The sequence below is a fragment of the Acanthochromis polyacanthus genome, chromosome 4 (assembly GCF_021347895.1).
Source record: "Acanthochromis polyacanthus isolate Apoly-LR-REF ecotype Palm Island chromosome 4, KAUST_Apoly_ChrSc, whole genome shotgun sequence".
In the NCBI taxonomy this organism is placed as follows: Eukaryota; Metazoa; Chordata; class Actinopteri; family Pomacentridae; genus Acanthochromis; species Acanthochromis polyacanthus.
In genome coordinates, this window is record NC_067116.1 from 1,389,171 (window position 1) to 1,408,077 (window position 18,907).

Genomic DNA, 18,907 nt, shown 5'->3' on the forward strand with positions numbered 1-18,907 from the left:
GGCAGCAATCCCAGAACAGAGATCCGAGCCACCAAACCACGGGGACGACCACAGACCGGCCCAGAAGGGGGCAGAGGGAGAACCCGGCCAGGACCTCCAGCGCCCAGCAGGGCCGGGCCCCAGGCGACCAAGATCGGCGGCCGCCGACCCCGCCAGGGGCCGGAGGCCCAGGGCGGACCCAGCACAGGACCCCGGGCCCCAGGCGCCAAAGAGGCAACCCCCGCCCCCCCAGGCAGAGGGTCAACATCGCCAGGGGAACCAGCCACCCCAGACGGCCACCCGGCATGGGCCGGCGCCCCCACTGCAGCCCAAGATCCAGGGCACTCCAAAGAAATTTGGATAAATATGAGTCCAGTGATTTAAACCAACAGGAGGATGGTTTGGATGGTATCATTGAGAATACATAGTTAACTTTAGGTAAAACCATCATTTTAATAGTGGCTACTCTCCCCATGAGTGATAAAGGTAAGTGCTTCCACCGTATAAGATCATCCTCTATTGTTTTCAATAACTGAACATAATTTAGTTTTGTAAGTTCTGATATCCTGGGAGAGAGATTTATGCCTAAATATCTGAGGTTTCCAGACTGTATTGTGATGTCAGATATTCTTGGTATGTCACAATTAATAGGCATGGCTGTAGTCTTGGACCAGTTGATAGAATAATCAGATATCAATGAAAATGTATTAATAAGCGTAATTGTCTGGGAGATAGATGATTTGGAGTTATTTAGGAAAAGTAATACATCATCTGCATAAAGACTTATTTTATGTTCTATATTGTTGGCTTGGATTCCTCTGATGTCTGTATTTTGTCTTATGGCAGCTGCAAGAGGTTCAATAAAGATGGCGAAAAGCGATGGAGAAAGTGGGCAGCCCTGCCTAGTGCCTCTCTGCAAACAGAAACTTGGAGAAGTCTGGTCATTGGTCTTAACACAAGCAGCCGGGTTATTATAAAAGATTTTTATCCAGTCTATAAAAGATGCCCCAAAACCAAATCTGTTTAATGTTGCAAACAGAAATTTCCAATTTACTCGATCAAATGCTTTTTCTGCGTCTAACGAGATGATTGTGGATTCTAAATGATATATTGTGGAATAATCTATTATGTTAATTAATCTGCGCATATTAGTAGAGGAATGTCTCCCTTTAATAAAACCTGTTTGATCAGGATGGATTATAAGGGGGGTTACTTTTTCTATTCTACTGGCGAGAGCTTTGCTGATAATTTTGAGATCTACATTTATTAATGAAATTGGACGGTAGCTAGATGGAAGTGTGGGGTCATTTTCTGGTTTTAATAACAAAATAATTCTGGCTAAGTTCATATTTGAAGGTATTTTTTGTTTGTTTTTAATTTCTGTTACCATTTTATGAAAGGTGGGAGCCAACGTTGTCCAAAATTCTTTATAGAATTCAACTGGATAACCATCTGGACCGGGTGCTTTATTGTTTGGCATATGCTGCAGAGATTTGTGGAGTTCTTCGACTGACAGAGGAGAATCCAACACCAAACTATTTTCATGTTGTAGTTTTGGTAGAGTAATTGAACTAAAGAACTGATTAATTTCCTCTTCTGTTGTCTTCATATGTGATTTGTATAATCCTTTATAGAAATCTCTAAAGGTATCATTTATCTTATCTGGGTCATGGCTGATGTTTCCATCTGGGTCTTTGACAGCAGAGATTGTTGTTTTCTCTTTGTTTACTTTTAATTGATTGGCCAGAAATTTACCAGATTTATTGCTATGTTCAAAGTTCTCTAAGCGAAGTCTTTGCACCATGAATTTAGTTTTTTTATCTATAATTTCATTAAGTTCAAGTTTAGCTTGTCTTATATCCTTCAGCGTGTGCTCCTCTGGAGAAACACGATAAGCTTCCTCCAGGGATTGAATTAGAAGTTCTAACTCTGAGATTCTTGAGACCTCTTTCTTTTTCTTATGTGAAGAGAAAGATATTATTTTTCCTCTCAAAACTGCTTTTCCTGCTTCCCACAAAAGACACGCCGATGTTTCTGGCAAGTCGTTATCTTCTAGATATATAGACCATTCTCTTTTAACATAGCTGATAAATGGGGATCTTTAAGTAATGATGTGTTAAATCTCCAGTTTGTAGATGGGGGTTTATTATTCTTATTTTTAATAATACAGGTGCATGATCGCTAATGGTAATGGGATGGATTTTGATTTCTGAAATGTCATTCATCAGCGTGTTAATAATTAAAAAATAATCTAGAGTAAGAACGATGAGCTGAAGAGAAGAATGTGTATTCTCTTACGGTAGGGTGATGAGAACGCCACGCATCACAAAGACCAGAATCCTTCATATATTGTTGAACTGTTTCTGAGGATCGCCACACTCGCTGGTTTCCTGTGGTACTGAGCCTGTCCATTCCCGGGTCACACACCATGTTGAAGTCCCCTCCTATAATCAGTGCGTTATTTGAGTAACCATCAAGTGAAGTGAAGAGAGAGTGAATAAAGGAGGGGTCATCAACATTTGGACCATATATATTCACAATGCACAGTTTAACATTTTGGATGGATAATACCACTATAATAAATCTACCCTGTGGGTCTGCAATTGTGCTATCAATACCAAAGGTTAGTCTTTTATTTATAAGGACTGCTACTCCTCTTTGCCTGGAATTATAACAGGCTGAGTACACATGTGGAAACTGTGCTGATGGAAGAAGATCCAATGATGAATTTGATAAATGAGTTTCCTGCAATAAAACAATGTCTGCTTGCAAATTCTGCAGCTGCTGATTGATTTTCAGTCTCTTTTCCCCTGTACCAGCTCCACGCACATTCCAAGTGACAAACCTCAGTGCGTTCATGACTGAACAACTAAAGTAAGTGCTACATGCATTTTACCAGAGCTTATATCTGAAAGGGGCCACATACGTTCATACATGCCAGCTAAGTGTGCATTCTGAATCACCCTGTTTAATATTTTCAAACGTGGTTGTGCTGTTCCAACAAGCTTTAAGTAAATGTGTTTATGTGAGCTGTGCATAGTGCTGATGTGTGTTAACAGATTCCTATTCTCATGTCTGTGTGTGAGGTTTGAGTGATTATAACAGGTGAAATAATGGTGAACTGTGAAAAGTGAAACGAGTAACAGTGAAAAAAATAAAATATGATTTAAAAAGGACATTGGTGCTGTGAGCAGTGCAGTGAAGACGGGAATTAAGTTTAGTATTAATTATTTTATGGCAGTGTTGTGTATAATGACATTGTGAGTGAGATCAAGCACATCACCTGACATCAGAAGAACCACGGAGTGGTGTTCCGGTCGCGGTACAGTTGACCGTTGATAAATAGTTTGTCCACCGCGATGACAGCACGAGAGCCTTCAGCTACAGCTTTCTTCCTGATGGGAAACAGGGCTCTGCGCCGATCCAGGATCTCTTTAGGGAAGTCTGTCAGTTTGTGAGAGCAGGAGAAGCCGTCTGACTGGAGAGAACGCTGAACATCTGCTTTTAGCTCCACAGTCTGCTGCTGCTCAGTTGGGACGACTCATTGATTTGAGACTCACATTTCTGTGCACATTTTATTTACTTTTGTTTAATTTACTTTATAAAACTTCAGGAAGCTCTTTATTGATTTAAATTTTCAGTGAACTTTCTAAGAGATGCTGCTGAGCCTGGAAACTCCCTGCACTTTGAACTGAAGACAAAGATAAGTGAAAGATAAAATTTCAGTTCTATTGAAATTTTGAAAAACTTTATTTACTGTAGAAAACTTTGGGGAGCTGTTTATTTGTTGAATTTTTCATTGAACTTTCTGAGACATGCTGCTGAGCCTGGGAGCTCCCTGCACTTTGTTAGGATTTTGAAACCAAGATGTCTGTTGTCTAAGATAAAAAACAACCTTTAACATGCTGCAAATGTAAAAAGCTGTTTGATAAACATGTGCTTAAAGGCATTTAAACCAAGTTAAGTGTTGGAGTTTGTATTAATCAAAGTTTTGACGCCAATATTTTCACTTTTACTGCAAATGAATATCGGCTCCAAATATCAGTTATCGGCCTCCTTGATGACTAATAATCGGTATCGGCCCTGAAAAAACCATATGGGTCTGTCTGTAGTCTGAACACATTGCTCTGTGAAGTGGAAACAATCCTTAATAATCACCAGATCACCACCACGTCCTCTGACCCTTTGATTTAGACGTCATGGGGGCAGAACTGGTGGACACTAGCGAGGATTCAAAAGGACTTTATTAAACAAAGCAGGAACTAAATCAATACAGAAATGTTCAAACTGGACTGAGGAGAAAATAAACCAAACTCATTCCAGAAACAAACAAAACTGCTGCGACTGCAAAAACAAACAACTAAGTTCAAAAGAGGAAACATAGAAAAAAACAACCTGAAACTGGATAAACTGAACAAAGAAACTGATGAAACAGGAGGAAGTGAACTAACAGGACAAGACAAAGTGTCCAGAACAGTCTGATGCAGCTCTGAGGAACAAACAAGTCCAACATCAGAACAGACCAGAGATCAGTTCAAAGGCTGCTCAACAAAACTATTCATTCCAAGGGCAGGATGGTAGGCAGGGGGGGGGGGGGCTGGTCGGTATATAGAGATAAATATTTAACATCTCTAATATATATGTAAATATTGATCTGTGTGTTTGTTAACATTACAGGTGATGCAGATGTTTGTAATCTTTAATATCGTGGACGTTAGCGGCTAAAATGTTTCTTCTAACCACAGTTTATTCAGAACCTTCTCTTCAAAATATTTATGAATTTTAAACACAAAAACTGCTTCTCTCATGTTTTAATGTGATTTTTGTTGGTAGAAGAGGTCGACACACTGAGAAAAAACATGAAATCCTGCTCTTTTATTCTATTCCTGTTCAAACTAAGAATCATTTCACTCATTTTCAGAACATGTGATTTAATTCTTGTTGCTGAGACTCCAGCAGGAGGCGCCGTTCCTTCAGTCCACCAAGCACCAGAAATCTGTAAAAAACTGATTATTTATCAGAACTAAACGCTGCAGATTAGTTTTGTGTTTAGTTTTCAGACTGATTCAGCTTTTACATTCATATTTCTGTAGTTCTGCAGCTTCTTTTGTCTTGTTTTCACAGAGAAAGTCTAAAATATGTGGAAGAATTTAGATTTCCTGTTGGATAAAAAGAGAGATTTAATAATAATGTAGGTTTGTCCTCATTGCTTCAAGACTAAAGCGCATAAAAGAAACTAGAATGTCTGAATAGAAAGAATATTCAGATGAAAACACGTCGTGTTAACTGGATGTTTGTGTGATTTCTGTTTGCTTTGTGAAGGTTTTAAAACTCTGTGAGCTAAATAATCATCAGATGTTTTTACAGGAAAAGATTTTAAATGTCTGTTTGTTCTAAAAAGAAAAAGGAACAAATGAATACAATAACAATATTAGATTATAAAACAGAGTTTGCACAGTTGTTTGCACACAAAAACCTGATTTTCTCTGGACAATAATGTGTGAAAGTCTGTCAGCAGTTTGTAGATTCACTGCTTCCTCTCTCATTTCACACTTTGTGCAGCTCAAATGCTTTTAGTTCAAGTGAGCGTCAGAGGAACACCACATCCTGATTTTCACTCTCAACATTTGACTGGAAAAAGACGCAAACACCACATTTGGCTCCTGGAAGAATCACAACTTCATCTTTGAAGAGGAAGAAGATTAGATTTAATCCATGAATGTGAAAACATGTTTGTGAGGGACAGAGTCATGGAGAGACTCAACGATCTGTTCAACACTGTTTCTCTGACAGGAGGAGACTCTGGAGACTGAATTCAGCACAGAAACACTGAGGAACCAGAATAGAACCAGTAGAACCCAAATCCAGGATAGAGAGTTTCAGTGAATGTGGTGTTGAAGGTGTGGAGGAGGATCAGAGAGTCAGAGGAGACTCTGTAGAAGGACAGAGTTCCAGCAGGAACGTCCACATAAACTGAAACTCTGTGAGAGACTGAGGAGGACCTGATGGATGTTTTTCTGTTATTGTGAATGACAGAGTAACCATCATCAGAGCAGAGCAGACTCCAGGACTGATCATTACGTCCAAACACACAGTCACTGCCTCCTTTCCTTCTGATTCCTCTGTAACTCACTGATATTTCAACCCCTCCTCTCCACTCCATCTCCCAGTAACAGCGACCAGTCAGACCAGTTCTACACAGCAGCTGAGGCCAGAAGTCAAACCTGTCTGGATGATCAGGATACGACTGATCCTCCTCCTCCACTAATGTCACCTTCCTGTTGTTGTCAGACAGTTTGAGTTTTCTGTTTACTGTGTTTGTGTCGACTGTGAGTTGACAGGAATCTGATGGAGAGAACAAACACAACACAGCTGCAGTTATTGATGGATCATGTGATCAGTATTAAAGCTTTGATGATGACCTCAGAGATGTGACACTTTGAAGATGCTTGAATGTGCTGCTTTGTTTCCATCAATCCATTCAAACACACTTACACTTCCTCAGACCTGGTGTCAACCATCGGACTCCAGCAGGCGTCACCCTGAAAGGAGGAGGACGGTCAGAGCAGCAGAGACTCTTTCAGCAGCACACATGGACGTTACATGGCTCTCACACTGTTCCACTGATAAAGGACCAGTCCAACATGGAGACACAGACACCTGAATGCAGCATCTCTAAAGTCCTGTCCTGTGCTCGTCACGTTCCAGCTCAGTTTACACTCATTATTCAGCTTTACTCATTGATGTTTCCTGGAGCTAGGCTAAAAGGTTCCCTGTCTGTCATGTCCATGTGCTAAGCTACGCTAACAGTTTCCTCTTCCCTTCAGTCATGGTGTGTAGCTGAGCTAACAGTGTTCTTCTGCTTCCACTCTTTGTGTTAAGGTAGGCTAAAAGCTTCCTGAGAGTGTCTGTCTGTCTGTACCTGAGAGTTTCCAGTCTACAGTGTGGATCCTCCACTTTAGCTCTCAGCATCTTCTCTCCTGAGTCTCCTGGATGGTTGTAGCTCAGGTCCAGCTCTCTCACATTTGAGGTCTTGAAGCTCAGAGCTGAGGCCAGAGAAGCACAGCCTTCCTCTGTGACCAGACAGCCTGACAGCCTGCACACATAAAACAACACAAACCTGATGGACAACACTTGGCGGGATGTTTCTCACTCTTTGTTTTCTTCTTTGTCTTTCAGATACATTTTGCTGCAGATTTGATGCATCTGAAGCAAATAAAGAGTCAATCTTTCATTTTCTTTCACTTTCAAAGTGTGAGTCCTGACCTGAGAGCTTCCAGTTTACAGTGTGGACTCTCCAGTCCAGCAGAAAGACTCTCCACTCCTGAATCCTGCAGGTTGTTGTTAGTCAGGTCCAGCTCTGTCACACTGGAGGACTGGGAGCTGAGGACTGAGGACAGAGCTCCACAGCTTCTCTCTGACAGATTACAGCCACTCAGTCTGAAGAGACAAAGACAAGAAAAGAAGTAAAACATTAAGTACAGTATTTTCTGTCCTGTTGAAAAGACAGCAGTGAATTTAACAACATGTATGGAAGTCATACATTTGATTCGCATGTTTGATTTGGCCAAAGTTTTACATCGGATGCCCTTCCTGACACAACCCTCTGTATTTATCTGGGCTTGGGACCGGCACAGTAAGACACTGGCTTGTGTCCCCTTGCGGCTACATTAGAAGTAAAGTATTTGATCAGATTCATAAAAACAAACTGACAGTTTAGATTTCCTAAATGAAGAATACAGGCCAAACAAGAAGAAATGAATCCAATAAAGGTCAGTATCGTTCATTACTGTGATTATAATGTTGGATTTTTTCACTCATTTCTTTGTCCACCTTTATTTTGATTCTGATTTGATTCTCTGATGTTACAGAACAAACATCTTCTGATCTCCAGTCCTTGTTGTTCATGTTCCTTCATTACTCCACCAAGGAACGTTTATGTGACGATAGGCGTATGTTGTCCAACGGATTGGGATGAAACTTTCAGGGAAGGTCAGAAATGACACAAGGACCACCTCATTAGATTTTGGCAGTGATGCAGCTTATAGACTGGATCCATGGATTTGTTCAGGATTTCCCACTGAAAGATAGCGGCCGGCACGGCGTCACTGTAACCATGACAAGAAGTGAACGCTGCATCAGCTGCCTGATGACGGTCACATGATTGTGATCCTACTACTGACTTATCCATTGGAAATGATTCAAGAAACAATTGATTAAATTGTGAGGGTGTTTCTGAGTTGTCCTTCCATCCTTATGTGAATTTTCAGACTTTTCTGCAGCTTCTTCCTCAAGTCAAGACACCGCTTCTTAGATAAACACTTCCTGTGCCACGGGAATGGTGGAGAAATAAAAGCCCATAACATTAAAAAATATGGAGGGAACGGTTGTTTTAACACTATCAAAACAAAGCCTTGCAGAAAGTGATGAACTGATCAACAGACCTTTGTAAGAATAATTTACACATATGTAGGTCACACAATTCAATATCCGTACGTAACGTACACATACATAACACATGTCTGTGCTTAGTTCATTTTCTTTGTGGGTACATCTATATTTAATGGACACATTCTATAGTGCCGTCATTTCTGATCATCAGTAATAACAATAGTAATAAAATGCTGCATTTCTACAAAAAATATGCTGCATTTCTGACAATGCCATATGGGGGAATGAACAGTGTTGGTGGAGTACTGCGCTCCATGAGTGCTTTTCTTGTTTCTTCTTGTGCTGTTGAGACTCAGGCTTTGGTTTTCACTCACACATGAATCCCACTGGAACCAGACTAAGGATCTCCAAACTCATGTGTTTAAAATGTTTATCTCCACTCTTGATGAAGTCTGGACTCCTCATAGCGTCAGTGAGCTGGACTCTTCATTCTCTCTCAGTCTCAGGAGACACTCTGCTGCCCAGTGATTGGCTCTCAGTCCCTACAGTCTGAAAGGAACCAACAACCTTGAACAGCCTCACATCTGAAAAAGGTCATAGGGTCCCTATGAGGGTGTAGCTCCTCTTCAGGGAGAGCAGAGAGACCATGAACCTCACCACAGGTTGGATGGATGTTCTATCCTTCACCAACACTTCAGTTGAAGGGACTCAGCCATCAGCAGCAGGAAGACTGGACTGACCTTACCCACAGACCAGAGGACATGAGGACACTGCTTATCAACAGTCATGATGACTGTCCTCACCTGCAGGGCTGCTGCTTCACTCCATCATTTCTGACAGACCTGAAGTCTGTCATTGGCGTCTGTCTGGAAGATTCTATTTGTAAAACAGTGGAAACTAAAACAGAACCTGGAACCAAGACTGTACAGGTTCTTGAAGGTTCTGGTTCTGTGATGCAGGTTCCAGGTTGTTAAGTTCCTGTAGTGGAAGAGGCCTCATTAAGAGAAACTAGAGCTAAAGGTCAGAAACAGAACTGATGTGAGTCATAGAAACACAGAAAACCTCCCACCTCAGCTGTTCTGTTCATCATGAATAAAAACACATTTTAATGGTCATCAGTTGAACAGGTTGATGAGTCCTGACCTGAGAGCTTCCAGTTTACAGTGTGGACTCTTCAGTCCAGCAGAAAGACTCTCCACTCCTGAATCCTGCAGGTTGTTGTTAGTCAGGTCCAGCTCTGTCACACTGGAGGACTGGGAGCTGAGGACTGAGGACAGAGCTCCACAGCTTCTCTCTGACAGATTACAGCCACTCAGTCTGAAGAGACAAAGACAAGAAAAGAAGTAAAACATTAAGTACAGTATTTTCTGTCCTGTTGAAAAGACAGCAGTGAATTTAACAACAAATACATCCCACTATGTCCAGAATACAGCAGCAGTAAGCAGTGTAAATGTCTGATAAACTGCATTAATATTCTCCTATCCAGTATTGTTTTTATGTGTTAACAAGACATTGTCGTCCTGCAGCGCCACCCTTGTGGTCTGTTCTGCTTTTATTTTGTGGAGAGCGTGTTTCTTCTTCTGATGTTTTTGTGATGCTGAATTTCCTGTTTCTTTCTCTTCACAACGTTGTTCTGACGTATCATCAGAGTAACGTTAAAAAAATGTGTAAAACACTAGTCATGCATTATATATTGCTCAAAAAAAGTTAAGGAACACTTTGAAAATACATCATATTTCAATACGGGGAAAAAACAAACTGGATATTCGCATTGATATGGACTGGATAATGTGTTAGGAATGAAAAGATGCCACATCGTTTGATGGGAATGAAAATTATCAACCACCCAGGAGGGCTAAATTCAAGACATCCCAAAATCAAAGTGAAAAACTGATGTGGCAGGCTAGTCCATCTTTCTGAAATTCCTTGGCAGCAACTCAAAATGGTATTTGTGTTGCCTCTCAGGCATATTTTATGTTTCTGTGTTATATTGCTTTAAAATGAATGGATAAATATGTGATTTAGTTCACAATGGCAGTAAAAACATAAAAATGTTGACTTAGAGGATTTTATTTTGAAAGTCGCGCTGTTAACGACATCACTTCCTGTTAGATCGTTGGGTCTTTTCCTGTTTTATGTGATCGCTGTTTGCTCAGAGAATACGGCAGAGACGCTATGCATATGCCAATGAGTTAGCCATCTCCTATAACACATTGTCCAGGCAACGCCGTAAGTTCATATGGAATGATTAAGTTGTTAAAAAGCATAAATAGTAAGATTTAGTTTAAAAAATTACATTATTTGTGTTAGAAAACCACATTAGTGGCATGTAATCTGCATGTTTAGAAACAGTGTGACAATGATCATTTCTGTTGCTAGTGCCTGTATAGTGACACCAGGTCACAGTTGAAGTTGTCATACGTGTAACATGTACAATACGTGTACATATTAATTATGTATTTTGTATGTTTTTTGCCACAGTTTTCACCTCGTGTTATTGAAGATTTGGGAGTAAACGGTCAGCGCCACCACGACTCTGTCTTCATTGACCGAAGTTTAGCTTGGTGTTTAATCAGAGTTTTTACACTTTGCTGAGAACACTACAGTGAAAAGGCGGCACTCAATGTTTCAACATGGCAGCCAGCAACAGGTCGTCTGTGGCAAGCGCTAAAAGCAATGCAACCTCGGCATCATCTGCAAGCGCAGCTCGTGCCAGAGCTAAAGCAGAAGCCGCTAGGGTGAGAGCTGCATATGCTAGCCAGGAGGCTAAGTTAAAAATGGAAAAGGCTGCTAGAGAAGCAGAAAGGAAGACAAGAGATGCTCAAAACGAATTGGAATCGGCTAGACTCGATACAGAGCTGGAAGTATTAACACTAAAGCGTGAAGCTGAAGCAGCTGTCGCAGAAGCACAAGTGTTGGAAGAGGTAGTAGAAATGCACGGCATACTGGAAAATGAAACGGCTGAGTCAGATGAGAGGTTTAAACTGCAACGTACTGATGAATATGTTCACTCTCAAATTGAACAGAATCATCCTACTTTTCCACCAACACCAGTCCCACCTGTTAAACCTCCAGACCATGCGGAATCACAGGACAGCTTCAGAACATGGCATCCACCTGCAAGTGCAGCAGAATTCCAAACTGCTAATCTCAAGCCCAAACCTGAAGTAGACAATGAAGCATACTTACCTGCACCAAACCCATATCAGCTGAACAGAGTTGAGTCAAAGAACAATATTAAAAGGGCAGACTCTCAACTACACATACATGCTCAGTCACATACACCACAACACACGCATCCATCTTGTACACCACCGCCTTCCAATTCTCTGGCACAATATTTAGCAAGACGAGATCTCATAACATCAGGACTGTACCAGTTTGATGATAAGCCAGAGAATTTCCGTGCATGGCAGTCTTCATTCATAAATGCAGTGGCTGAAGTTCAACTCACAGCATCACAAGAACTAGACCTCATGACCAAATGGTTAGGAAAAGAGTCCAGCCAACATGTGAAGCGTATATGCTCGGTGCATGTGAACAGTGCCGATCGAGCTCTGCGCAAAGCATGGGACAGACTACACGAGTGCTACGCTGCTCCTGAGACAATTGAGCAATCACTGTTCCAGAGGCTAGACAGCTTTCCAAAGATTTTGGCCAAAGAACACGCCAAATTACGTGAACTTGGAGATTTGCTTTTGGAGATAGAAGGAGCCAAAGAAGATGGATATCTCACTGGGCTGTCGTATCTTGATACCTCCAGAGGTATTGGACCAATCATAGACAAGCTGCCACATGGGCTTCAGCAGAAGTGGATGTCATCTGGGTCGTGGTACAAAGAGGAGAACAAGGGTTGCTTCCCTCCCTTTAAGTTCTTTTGTGACTTTGTGTGTCATGAGGCAAAGAAACATAATGACCCTAGCTTCATGCATCAAAGCAGTGGTGCAAACTCCACCAAACAAGAAAAATCACCTGTGAAAAGTTTCAACACCAACAGATCTATCACGGTTCCCAAAACAGATGTCTCTACAACTGACAGCGATCCTAACAAGAACTGTCCGCTGCACAATAAACCCCATCCACTCAAAAAATGCAGGACATTCAGAAACAAATCTATTGATGACAGGAAGGCCCTTCTAAAACAGAAAGGAGTATGCTTCAAGTGTTGCTCTTCAACTTCCCATGTTGCCAGAGACTGCAAATTTTCTGTGAAGTGTTCAGAGTGTGAAAGCAGCTATCATGACCCAGCTATGCACCCTGGCCCACCACTGCAACCCACTAAGGCTCCTTTGCTGCCACCAGAGAACGGCGGGGAGGGAGAAGATGATTCTCATGTAACCAATGTCAGAACAAGCTGTACAGAGGTTTGTGGCCTGGGTCAGTGAGGTCGCTCCTGCTCAAAGATCTGCCTTGCAAAGGTTTTCCCTGAACATTCAAAACACAAAGCCATTAAGGCTTATGTAATCTTGGACGATCAGAGCAATCGCTCCTTAGCCAGACCAGAGTTCTTTGAGCTGTTTGGTGTTAAAGACAAACCACTCCTGTATCATCTCAGAACATGCTCCGGCATTATGGAAACTCATGGCAGAAAGGCAGAAGGGTTTCAGGTAGAGTCACTGGATGGCAAAGTTGTCATCTCCCTTCCACCACTCCTCGAGTGTCTTGAAATCCCAAACAATCGAGTTGAGATCCCGACACCAAGTGCTGTGTTGAATCAGCCTCATCTTCATCACATCGCCAAACACATCCCTGAACAGGACCCAGAAGCAGAAATACTCCTACTCCTCGGAAGAGATGTGCTTAGAGCACACAAGGTCAGACAACAGGTAAACGGGCTGCATAACGCCCCCTTTGCACAATGTCTCGATCTAGGCTGGGTGGTGATAGGAGAGGTGTGCTTAGGTAATGTGCATAAGCCGACAGTTGACACATTCAAGGCACATGTTCTAGATGGTGGTCGCCATTCCATTTTTCAGCCTTGTACGAGCTTCATACAAGTTAAAGAAACACAACCGAGTTTTAACAACTCAAGAAAAGTGTCAGAGAAGATGCTAGGACTCACAGTGTTTGACCAAACAGAACATGATAACAAACCTGCTCCATCAATAGAAGATGTTGCTTTTCTGAAGATCATGGACGCCAATGTCTGCAGAGATAACACCAACCACTGGGTTGCCCCATTGCCATTTAAAGAGACACGGCAGCGTTTGCCAAACAACAAAGAACTTGCAGTCAAACGATCTGAATGTTTGCGACGACAATTCAAGAGGAAACCTGAGATGGAGAAACAATATGTGGCTTTCATGGACAAGATTTTCACCAACAGTCACGCAGAAGTGGCACCGCCATTGAAAGAGGATGAGGAGTGCTGGTATCTCCCATCATTTGGGGTTTATCACCCACAGAAGCCCGAACAGATCAGGGTCGTTTTTGATTCCAGCGCGCAATATTGTGGTGTCTCCCTCAATGATGTGCTTCTGACAGGCCCCGACCTGAACAACTCCCTTCTAGGCGTCCTTTTACGCTTCAGAAAGGAAAGAGTAGCGATCCTTGCTGACATTCAACAGATGTTTCATTGTTTTCTAGTGCAGGAAAACCACCGCAACTTTCTTCGTTTCTTGTGGCACGAGGATAACGACCTCAGTAAGGCGGTAGTCGACTACCGCATGAGGGTTCATGCATTTGGCAATTCACCATCCCCTGCTGTAGCCACTTATGGCCTGCCAAGAGCCATTGCTGAAGGTGCCCAGAAGTATGGCGCTGACACGGTGAAGTTCGTGGAAAGACACTTCTACGTAGATGATGACTTGGTGTCTCTGTCATCTGATGCAGAAGCAACTGACCTGCTCCAGCGAACTCAGGCTTCACTAGCTGAGTCAAACCTTCGTTTACACAAGTTTGTCTCAAACAGTCCAGCAGTTATCAGAGCCTTCCCACCTGAAGACTGTGTTCCAGTCATCAAGGATCTGGATTTGAGCGGAGACACCATACCTATGCAGCGTAGCTTGGGTCTGCTGTGGGAGATCAGAACAGACACATTCACGTTCTCCGCATCAACTGTTGTCAAACCCTTCACCCGACGTGGAGTGCTCTCCACTGTCAACAGTGTTTTCGATCCCCTGGGGTTGTTGGCACCTGTTACAATCCAGGGAAGGGCTCTTCTTAGGGAACTCACCTCAGAAGTATCCAGCTGGGATTCGCCCCTCCCAGAAGAAAAACGGAAGAAATGGGAAACCTGGAGGGATTCCCTTCAAATCTTAAAAGAGCTTCATGTGCCACGCACGTACACACCAACCTCACTCGTCAAAGTTGTGCACACAGAATTGTGTGTGTTCTCAGATGCCTCAACCAAAGCCATTGGAGCTGTTGCTTATCTGAGAGTAGTTCAGGAGGATGGGAGAACTGAAGTAGGACTTGTTATGGGCAAAGCCAAATTAGCACCTCGGTCTGAACCCACAATCCCAAGGCTTGAGCTCTGTGCCGCTGTCCTCGCAGTAGAGATGGCGGATCTCATACAAGAAGAGCTAGACCTGAAATTGGATGCTATCAGGTTCTTCACTGACAGCAAGGTGGTGCTCGGGTACATTTATAACGTGACAAAACGCTTCTACACATATGTACACAACAGAGTACAACGTATCCGACAATCTTCCAAACCAGAACAATGGCACTATGTGTGCACGGAGAAAAACCCAGCGGACCATGCATCGAGATCCTTACCTGCATCTCTTCTTGCACAGAGTTCCTGGTTCACCGGACCTTCATTCCTGCATCAACCATCAGAAGAGGTATCGCAAAGTGAGACATTTGAGCTCATTGAACCAGAAAATGACTCAGAGATCCGTCAACAAGTACATACCTACACTACTCACCTGAAGGAACCTGTACTTACCTCTGATCATTTCCAGCGCTTTTCCACCTTCACTTCTCTACAACGAGCAGTTGCCCTCCTTATCCACATGGCAAGATCTCACATACGTTCCAACCAAAGCAGTGAATGCACAGGATGGCACAGATGTAACTTGTCTCGTACTGCTGATGAGATGGCTCAAGCAAAAGAGATCATCCTAAGAGCAGCACAAAAATCGTCCTTTGCAAAAGAGCTGTCAGCTCTTCAAGCTGATAAAGTGGTACCAACGAGCAGCCCTCTGCACAAGCTCAGTCCAACCTTAGAAGGTAATCTTATCTGTGTTGGAGGCAGACTGAAACATTCTCAGCTTCCATATGAAGTGAAGAACCCAGTACTCCTAGCCAAAGATAGCCACATTTTCCGACTGCTTGTGCGACATCACTACGAGCAGGTGAAACACCAGGGTCGACATCTCACCGAAGGTGCTGTAAGGGGAGGTGGACTGTGGATTTTGGGTGTTAAGCGCCTAATCAATTCAGTTCTTCACAAATGCATAACCTGCCGAAAGCTGCGTGGAAGAATGAAGGAACAACGTATGGCTGACTTGCCATCCGAACGTCTCAAGGTTTGCCCTCCCTTCACATACGTGGGCCTCGATGTCTTCGGGCCTTGGTCCATTGTAACCAGGCGCACCAGAGGAGGACAGGCAGAGAGTAAAAGGTGGGCAATCATGTTCAGTTGTCTAAGCTCAAGAGCTGTTCACATCGAACTAATCGAATCTATGGACACCTCCAGTTGCATAAACGCTCTCAGACGTTTCTTTGCACTCAGAGGTCCTGCAAGGGAACTTCAGTCTGACTGTGGCACCAATTTTATTGGAGCTAGCAAGGAGTTGGAGATGAACACAACTGTGCAGAAATACCTCAGTGATCAAGGATGCAGCTGGAAGTTCAGAACTCCTGAGGTTTCCCACATGGGGGGCTCATGGGAACGCATGATTGGTGTGGCTAGGAGAATCCTTAATTCAATGCTTTTGCAGCAAAAGAGTCGCCTAACCCATGAGGTGCTCTCAACGCTAATGGCAGAAGTCACAGCCATCATCAATGCACGCCCACTCTTACCCGTGTCTACAGATCCACAACAGCCTTTTATCCTCTCACCAGCAATGCTCCTTACACAGAAGTCAGGAGTTCCACCTCCTCCTGGAGACTTCTTGGACAAGAACTTCTATACAAAACAATGGAGACAAGTTCAAGCACTCGCGAACCAGTTCTGGACTCGTTGGAGCCACAAATACCTACCATCTTTACAACGAAGACAAAATGGACAGTGCCACGCAGAAACCTTCAAGCAGGAGATCTGGTTCTCCTCAGGGACAAACAGGCCGTTCGTAACTCTTGGCCCATGGCCATGGTCACTGCAACTTTTCCTGGGAAGGATGGACATGTGAGAAAAGTTGAGATAAAAACAACTGATCAAAGTGATACAAGAACCTTTCATAGGCCAGTTGCAGAGTTAGTCTTGCTTTTGCCTAAGGACTAATGTTTGAATTCCCTCAAGTTCATAGTGGCCTCACATAGGCCAGGCGGGGAGTGTGTTGCCTCTCAGGCATATTTTATGTTTCTGTGTTATATTGCTTTAAAATGAATGGATAAATATGTGATTTAGTTCACAATGGCAGTAAAAACATAAAAATGTTGACTTAGAGGATTTTATTTTGAAAGTCGCGCTGTTAACGACATCACTTCCTGTTAGATCGTCGGGTCTTTTCCTGTTTTATGTGATCGCTGTTTGCTCAGAGAATACGGCAGAGACGCTATGCATACGCTAATGAGTTAGCCATCTCCTATAACACATTGTCCAGGCAACGCCGTAAGTTCATATGGAATGATTAAGTTGTTAAAAAGCATAAATAGTAAGATTTAGTTTAAAAATTACATTATTTGTGTTAGAAAACCACATTAGTGGCATGTAATCTGCATGTTTAGAAAGAGTGTGACAATGATCATTTCTGTTGCTAGTGCCTGTATAGTGACACCAGGTCACAGTTGAAGTTGTCATACGTGTAACATGTACAATACGCGTACATATTAATTATGTATTTTGTATGTTTTTTGCCACAGTTTTCACCTCGTGTTATTGAAGATTTGGGAGTAAACGGTCAGCGCCACCACGACTCTGTCTTCATTGACCGAAGTTTAACTTGGTGTTTAATCAAAGTTTTTACGCTTTGCTGAGAACACTACAGTATTCAGTAGTTTGTATGGCCTCCATGTGCTTGTATGTATGACTGACGATGCCGGGACAAGCTCCGAATGAGACGACAGATGGTGTCCTGGGGTATCTCCTACCAGAACTGGACCAGGGCATCACTGAGCTCCTGGACAGTCTGAGGAGCAACCTGATGGTGTCGGATGGAACAAAACATAATGTTCCAAAGGTGTTCTATTGGATTCAGGTCAGGTGAGCATGGGGGCCAGCTAATGGTATCAGTTCCTTCATCCTCCAGGAACTGCATGAGTTCTCTTACCACATAAGACTGGCCATTGTCGTGCACCAGAAGGAATCCAGGACCACTGCACCAATGTAGGGTCTGACAATGGGTCAAAGGATTTCATCCTGATACCTAAAGGCAGTCAGAATGCCATTGTCCAGCCTGTAGAGGTCTGTGCGTCCCTCCATGGATATGCCTCCCCACACCATCACTGACCCACCACCAAACCGGTCAAGCTGAACAATGTTACAGGCAGCATAACATTCTCCACGGCTTCTCCAGACCCTTTCATGTCTGTCACATGCGCTCAGGGTGAACCTGCTCTCATCTGTGAAAAGCACAGGGCACCAGTGGTGGACTTGCAAATTCCTGTGTTTTATGGTAAATGCCAGCCAAGCTCCACGGTGCCAGTCAGCGAGCACAGCGGGCACTAGAGGACGCTGGGCCCTCAGACCACTCTCATTACATCTCTTTCTGATTGTTTGATCAGAGACATTCACACCAGTGGTCTGCTGGAGGTCATTTTGTAGAGCTATTGCAGTGCTCATCCTGGTCCTCCTTGCACAAAGGAGCAGATACAGTGCCTTGCGAAAGTATTCGGCCCCCTTGAACTTTTCAACCTTTCGCCACATTTCAGCCTTCAAACATAAAGATATAAAATATTAATTTTTTGTCAAGAATCAACAACAAGTGGGACACAGTCGTGAAGTGGAATGAAATTTATTGGATATTTTATACTTTTTTAACAAATAAAAAACTGAAAAGTGGGGTGTGCAATATTATTCGGCCCCTTTACTTTCAGTGCAGCAAACTCACTCCAGAAGTTCAGTGAGAGTCTCTGAATGATCCAATGTTGTCCTAAATGACTGATGATGATAAATAGAACCCACCTGTGTGTAATCAAGTCTCCGTATAAATGCACCTGCTCTGTGATAGTCTCAGGGTTCTGTTTAAAGTGCAGAGAGCATCATGAAGACCAAGGAACACACCAGGCAGGTCCCAGATACTGTTGTGGAGAAGTTTAAAGCCGGATTTGGATACAAAAAGATTTCCCAAGCTTTAAACATCTCAAGGAGCACTGTGCAAGCAATCATACTGAAATGGAAGGAGTATCAGACCACTGCAAATCTACCAAGACCCGGCCGTCCCTCTAAACTTTCACCTGGAACAAGGAGAAGACTGATCAGAGATGC

At 43.0% G+C, this 18,907-nt stretch overlaps 1 protein-coding gene across 1 annotated transcript in view; it reads right to left on the reverse strand.

The window, feature by feature from the left end:
* Positions 1–4,205: 4,205 nt before the first annotated feature.
* Positions 4,206–18,907, reverse strand: part of LOC127533536 (NACHT, LRR and PYD domains-containing protein 12-like) — a gene marked incomplete at its 5' end in the record, with an annotated part of 28,442 nt that continues 13,740 nt past the window's right edge. The window contains 5 exon segments of the mRNA XM_051946750.1: positions 4,206–6,324; positions 6,475–6,521; positions 6,902–7,075; positions 7,246–7,419; positions 9,514–9,687. Of these exon segments, the coding sequence (XP_051802710.1) occupies positions 5,795–6,324; positions 6,475–6,521; positions 6,902–7,075; positions 7,246–7,419; positions 9,514–9,687 (1,099 nt within the window).